Raw genomic sequence first — 6,641 nt, 5'->3', positions numbered from 1 at the left:
GAAGTTACATAATTTTCATTATAAATTATACTGAAGTGAAATTAATTTAATTAATCGTCGGTTAATTCCAAAGCATAAAAGAAGCAACATTAACATTGATTGTTAGTGCAACTAAAACATAATCAAACATCAGATAGCACAGGAAAAGTACCAAATCAGTGATATTATGTTGCTCACAAACATACAAATCATTCAAAACCGTTGGTTGATTGATTGATTGAAAACCACTTAGACTTTGTCGAAATTGCAAAATGACAAAGTTCAACAAAAAATATAATCTTGTTGATGTCAACTAATGAGTCCAAATTCAAGTGTTCCATAATAATTATACTTTTTATATTCATAATAATAAGAGGCATAAGCCCTACACTCATAACTAAAAAGTATCTCTATCATTTCTTAATTTTCCTCAAATTGTTTTTTCTTATTTTTTTCTATGCTCATTTCACATTTTAGCCATTTATTGAACAAAATGTACACATAAAATGAAGAAAAAACCTACTACAACATATTCATTTCTCTGCATTCTCTGCATCATCACAAGCTCTTTGATTTTGAGTGAAGAATTTTCTTCATTCCATCAGAATATTTTCTTTATGCAGCTCCTACTCCAAGAAAGTCAATGAATATCATTTTGTTGGCCTTGTTATTACCCATGCTTTCATTTTCCCCAGAAATTGAGAGATTGGTAGTGTTGTTGGTGGCAACTGACTCAGATATCGAAACTTCTGATGAGTTTGACTCTGAATAATTAGATTGATCCACACCCATTAGCCTTTCCATGTGTCCAACCTGAAATGAATCCCTCCAACCACCAAAATACATGCCAAAACTCACTTCTCTCAGTGCTTTTCTGCTTTCTCCAGATAAACCTGCACCCACATAAATCAAACATGTTATACTAAACAAGAACAAGAAAATCATTGAATTCATGGACAAACTTATACAGTGCTCTCAATATTTGTCAATTAGAGTCATACAATTTATATCACCTAATAGAACAAACATTTTATGATACAAATAAATTGTTGTGGTTTAAAAGTTAAAGTCTTCCATGGTTTGTAATGTTTACATGGAAGAGCAAATCATACCCATTAGAGAACCACCAAAAGTTTGCAGATTCTGAACATGACAATGGTTTAGGAAAGGCAGAGGAGTTGGTTTGGCTAGAGAGGGTGTGAAGGAGAGGTTAGTTTCTGTTGAGGCAGATTCATCAATGATGGTGCTGGAAATGGTTGATTCACTGCCTCCATTCACTGGCAAGATCAAATCCAAATCCTTTGGTGGAAGGATCTGAAATGTGGGTTTTCTCCTTCTGAAGACACATGACTTTTCCCTTTGCCTCCTTGCCATGATCACATGCCAATGGTTCTTCACTGCATTATCAGTCCTACCAGGGAAGAGTCTAGAAATCATGGCCCATTTGTTACCATACACTTTGTGAGCATTCAAGAGTCTCTCCTCTTCTTCCTCACTGAAAGCCTTTCTGTTAATTCTAGGATCTAGCTGATTAAACCACCTCAATCTGCAACTTTTTCCTGCAATTACCCATTCAGCACAAAAAATCTGTTATCACAAAACATAGCAGTCCACTAAAAAGGAAAACTGTCATTTACCTGATCTTCCAGGAAGATGTTCTGCTATGGAGTTCCAATTTTGAGGTCCCAATTGTGCAACAAGCTCTTTAAGTTTGGCATCTTCAACTGGCCTCCAATGTCCTCTTGCACAAAGCTTGGTCTGTCTAATTTTCTCTGTGAATGAAGAACCCTTAGCTTCAAGTTCTTCACCAGGTCTCAAAGACAAGTCCTTATTCTGAATCCCAAAACATTCTTCTTCTTTCTCCTGGTGTTGGATCAGTGAGGAGTTCAAATTCTTAAAGGGCATGTCAGAACATTCAGTTTCTGTTCCTCCAACATGACCCATGAACCCCAAAGTGTTTGAACACTGGAGAGCAAGAACAGGAACAGAAGCTAAAGGGAAAACATTCATTTCAGCACTGAATCCACTACCACCATTCCTCAAGTGTAGTGAGTTACTCCTTGAAACTGAATATGCAGAAAAGCAAAAATGCTAGATGGGTGAGAAAAGAAACTCACTGAGATAAAAAAAAAAAAAAAAAAAAAGATATTCATTCATGGCCACTGTGAATTCCCTCTCCTGGGCCAGCCATTGATGAGTCACAGAAGAGAGAGTGAAAGAAGAGACAAATGGTGTTCAGAATGAAGACACAGGAACCAGAATAAAAGGACAAGGTTTTAAAGAAGAGTTCAAGCAAATTATAAATTATATTTTTTCTTACTTCTTTTTTTTTCCATTGATGAAAGTTCAGCCTTTTTCTTCTTTCTTCTGTGGAAAAATGAGATTAGTGGGTCCACTGTTTCAGTTGCTCTCTCGCTTTTTAAGGAAAAAAAAAACATTAAACAAAACATGAGTGAGTGTGTGTGCATGCAATACAAGAACCGCTCGTGTGGGTTGTCAGATTCACTGAGCTTTGCACGTGTTTTTCCTTCTCCAGCTTTTCTTCTCGGGCTCTGGGAAAAAACAAAAGATACGCGAGATTATTTGCCAAACACTTTTTACTTTTACAATCCCAGTTAAATATTCTATACTTTTTTAGTTTTTAATTAATCAAAATACTTTTGTCTGTTTACTTATTATTTAGATCTATGGTTAATTTAAATTTTATTTTCAATTTTTTTATAAATCTAACTGACGTGATTCAGAATTAAAATTTTCATTTTCAAATTAAAATAGATGATTTTTTTTAAATACAAAATTTTAAATTTTACGGAGATTAAATTTATTTTGATATATGTAAAATAATAATAACAAAAACACCTTCTCGTGTGTGTACTTTCTCGTATTTATTAACTAATATATCTCGTTGTTATTAACTAAGAACCTATTATTTTTGTCGCTTGATGTTTTAATGTTTTCTAAGAATGAGAAGAATAATTTATTAATTATTTAATACATAGTGGATTTATTTAATTTTAATGCATTTAACACCTTTAATTTCATAGTGTCATTTGTAAGTCATTAAAATAAAACTAGAAAAAAAATACCTAATTGGATATAACATTAATTTGTATTTTTTACCTATTTTAAATCGTGAAGTTTTGTATTAATCAGCTCTCTGGAATAAGTTAATAAGGTTTTCTAATGATATTCATAAACTATTCACTATTTAAAAATTATTTAATATAACTTATTCCATCATTAAATTCCTAAAAATAATATCATGGCTTCATCTTGTAGGATTTTACGAATTTCATATAAATATGTTACCTGTTATAAAAAGATAATTTTATTAAACTATTATATATATATATATATATATATATATATATATAAATAGATTTCAATTTGAAATATATCTAGTTCTTTTTTAAGAAAAATTTAAAAGCTTCTATTATAATTAAAAATTACACAAATATTTTGATAGTCGTTATTTACTTAAGGGTTAAATATGTTTTTAGTCCCTGAACTATCAAGCATTTTTATTTTTCGTCCCTATTTCAAACTTTGTACGATTTGATCCCTGTCCTTAAGGAAACCATTATTTTTGGTCCTCCAAAACAAACGGCGTTAAAATTCGGGTGATGTGGCTAACGTATAGCCACGTGGGATGACATGTATCCTTTCAAACGTTTGCCACATGTGTTTACATTTTAAATTGAAATTGATTAGTGAATAAATGAGATGACGGAGATAAGGGCTTATATACTTACTAAGGGATGAGATCTTCTTAAGCGAATGAAAGACGAGCAAAGACAAGCACATAATTTCAGCTGGAAAGAAGGTTGAAGGTGAACCGCAAAAGGGTGGATTCCATCTTCTTCAACATTGGTGTAGTTGGTCACGTAAGTTCATTTTCCTCTTTCGTTTCGTGTGAATGGATGGATTTGGGATATAGGGTTTTGTTGGGAGTAGTCGAACTTGATTTAGTTTGGAAATTACTGTATCAGGGAAATGGAAGCTGCCAGAGGAGGAAATGGTTGCACACAAAGGAGTATTGGTTCTGGAATGTCCGAAACATGTGGATCCTCCTCTCACTTAGCTTCAAGAAATTGTGGTTGTGGGGAAAGATTGTTACTGTTGAAGGCAACTACATTGAAGAACAAAGGGAGGCTATTTTATAGATGTAGAAATTGGGCAGTAAGTGAGAAAATGTTTTACTTATTGTGATGAAGTTTGTATTCGTGATTTGTAATTTCTTTTGCAGAGTACTTCAAGTTGTAACTACTTTGAATGGGTTGATGAAGGAGACTCTAAAATTGAAGGAAGCTTACAAAGGAGGAGTGAAGAAGTTGAAGTCTGTATTGAAAATGTTGTGTTGGATCTAAGGAAGAAGAAGGACAAGTTGAAGAGGAAATTAGAGCAAGAGAGAAAAAAGTTCAAAATGATGTTGGTCTTGTTTGTATTGTCATTATGGGCATTAACAGTGATGTTTTGTATTATGTTTGTGCTGAAGATAAATTGTAATTAGATTGGTAATGTTGTGTTCTGGATGTACTTTGAAGTTTTAAATTGAATAAAATGTGGACAGCATATGTGATTACGTTGTGTTATGTTCATTTCTGTTATGTGATTATAGTTGTTATTTTAAATCAAAGAGTTTGACAGCATAGTTTATAAAAATCAGTTACACCCAAAATCTCTACCAGTAAAAGCATTATACTGGTATGCGTAATTTGGACATGAGAATGAAGTCTTGAACCAGTAAAAGCATTATAAAGAATGACCAAGTATCATTGGATGTGGATGGTTTATATAAAAATGTGACAAAAATACTTATAACATCAAAAAGCACAATGTGACAGCAGAAACCACCAGTGTTGAACCTGATAAGGTTTTTGACTTATAACATCAATCTTGCAAGATTATTGAACCTGAAAACATACATCAAAAATAGCAACTTTGTCTATTGTAATATGCCAACCCCCTACTGCTTTGAAAATAACTAATCCAACAAGTAATTTAAAGCACAATGACTGAAATGGACAGTGGACAATGAAGAGTAAATTGTCATCGAAGTACATAGCATTGCATTGAACAAAAATAACACAAGAAATTACAGAAGTGGTCCCCGAGCAGTTTAATTAACAGAAGAAGTGGTCCCCAAGCAGTTTAATTAATAGAAGAAGTGGTCCCCTACTACTTTAATTAACATTGGATGTGGTACACTATATGACAAACAAGTTGTCCAAAAAATATTGTGCCCACTACAAATGGTCTCCCTAAGTGAGGGCCAATCAGTACATTATAGCATTAAAAAAAGTCTGTGGATGTCAATTGGAACTTGCTTGAGACCCTAGAAATTGTGCAGCCAATCTTGAGGATGTTCTTCTTCCCCCTTGACGCATATGTGCAGCCCCTCTAAGTTGTGATGTTCTTTGACCTTCTGAGGTTGATGCAGATGGTTCAGCAGCCGCTGCAGTTCTTCTTGCAGATCCTCCTCTTCCAGTTGATGCAGATCCTCCCCTTCTAGTTGATAAAGATCCTCCCCTTCCACCTGATGCAGATCCTCCCCTTCCAGTTGATAAAGATCCTCCCCTTCCACCTGATGCACTTCTTCTTGCAGATTGTCTCCTTCCAGTTGATATAGATTCTCCCATTGCAGATGTGCCTCTTGTGTCCTGTCAAAGGCTTAAGGTAGTTAGATTTGATGTATGTTTTAAATAAATGAATTTGTAAATAACATGTTCAGGAGGAAGTACCTTGCTTTTCTGCCCCCTTTTACAACTTCTTACATTGTGTCCATATGCATTACAACTGCTACACTTCATACCAATATTTTTCTTGGACAACTTTGAATGGCTGACATATTCATCAGCTTCTCTTCTTCTTAACTTTTTAGGCCTCCCAGGAGGTGTTTTATAAGTGGGTGGCAGTAGTGGGGCAGTGTCGGATGTAGGCCAAAGTTGTTGTCCATTGATTGGAATTATTTGAGGTGCATAACAAGTGTTATAAGCATGTTTCTTGTAATATGGATGAACATAATCTTCTGGGTTTTCTAATTTATAATGTATGGCAGCAACAGCATGTCTACAAGGTATTCCAACCAAATCCCAAAAGTAACAACTACAACTATGATTACTTATATCAACTACAAACTTGTCCATTGTAAAGCCATGAGTGACTTCAAATTTAGCACCCCCTGCCCAAACTGGAAGCCAATTCCCACTCTTTTCAACTTCCCTATCAAGTCTTTTTCTCGGTTTAGGCATAACATCACCAGGATAATTGATCACTTTTTCTCTAAGTGTTGCAAACCTACTCATAATATATGACCTAATCCATTCCATCATAGTAATTATAGGTTTGTCTCTTGCCAGCAAAATAGTACTATTAAATGACTCAGTCAAATTATTGATCAACACATCACATCTAGGATAAGCACTAAATGCATGTTTACACCAAGATTTAGTTGGAATTCTCATTAACCAATTATAAGCATCACAATTCACAGTCTTCAACTCACCCATTTTTTTTTCCCAGTCCTGAAAGTATGTTGCCTTGGCAGGCCCCATCATAAGGTCTCTAATCAGTAGTCCTCCACCAAATTTCTTCTTATAGTTGTTGTACAAATGCCTTAAACACAGCCTGTGCTCCACCCCATTCAAAATCTCATCAAATAC

At 34.3% G+C, this 6,641-nt stretch overlaps 1 protein-coding gene across 1 annotated transcript; it reads right to left on the bottom strand.

The window, feature by feature from the left end:
- Window positions 1–312: 312 nt before the first annotated feature.
- Window positions 313–2,232, bottom strand: LOC108345051 (transcription factor MYB54). The gene is made up of 3 exons (XM_017583609.2): window positions 1,617–2,232; window positions 1,092–1,538; window positions 313–872 (listed from the first exon to the last, which is right to left on the bottom strand). Exons 1-3 carry the CDS (start codon window positions 1,987–1,989, stop codon window positions 595–597), a joined length of 1,098 nt encoding a protein of 365 aa, XP_017439098.1. The 5' UTR covers window positions 1,990–2,232; the 3' UTR covers window positions 313–594.
- Between the last annotated feature and the right edge of the window lie 4,409 nt (window positions 2,233–6,641).

Source organism: Vigna angularis, chromosome 8 (genome assembly GCF_016808095.1).
Source record: "Vigna angularis cultivar LongXiaoDou No.4 chromosome 8, ASM1680809v1, whole genome shotgun sequence".
In the NCBI taxonomy this organism is placed as follows: Eukaryota; Viridiplantae; Streptophyta; class Magnoliopsida; order Fabales; family Fabaceae; genus Vigna; species Vigna angularis.
This window is presented reverse-complemented; position numbering and strand designations above follow the sequence as displayed.

Bases quoted from the DNA above. Each gene is read 5' to 3' on its own strand.
- LOC108345051 (XM_017583609.2), bottom strand. From the start codon at position 1,989: ATGAATGTTTTCCCTTTAGCTTCTGTTCCTGTTCTTGCTCTCCAGTGT. The intron at 1,539-1,616 runs GTAAATGACAGT...GGGTAATTGCAG, and splicing joins ACATCTTCCTGGAAGATCAG to GAAAAAGTTGCAGATTGAGG. The intron at 873-1,091 runs GTATGATTTGCT...ATGTGGGTGCAG, and splicing joins TTTTGGTGGTTCTCTAATGG to GTTTATCTGGAGAAAGCAGA.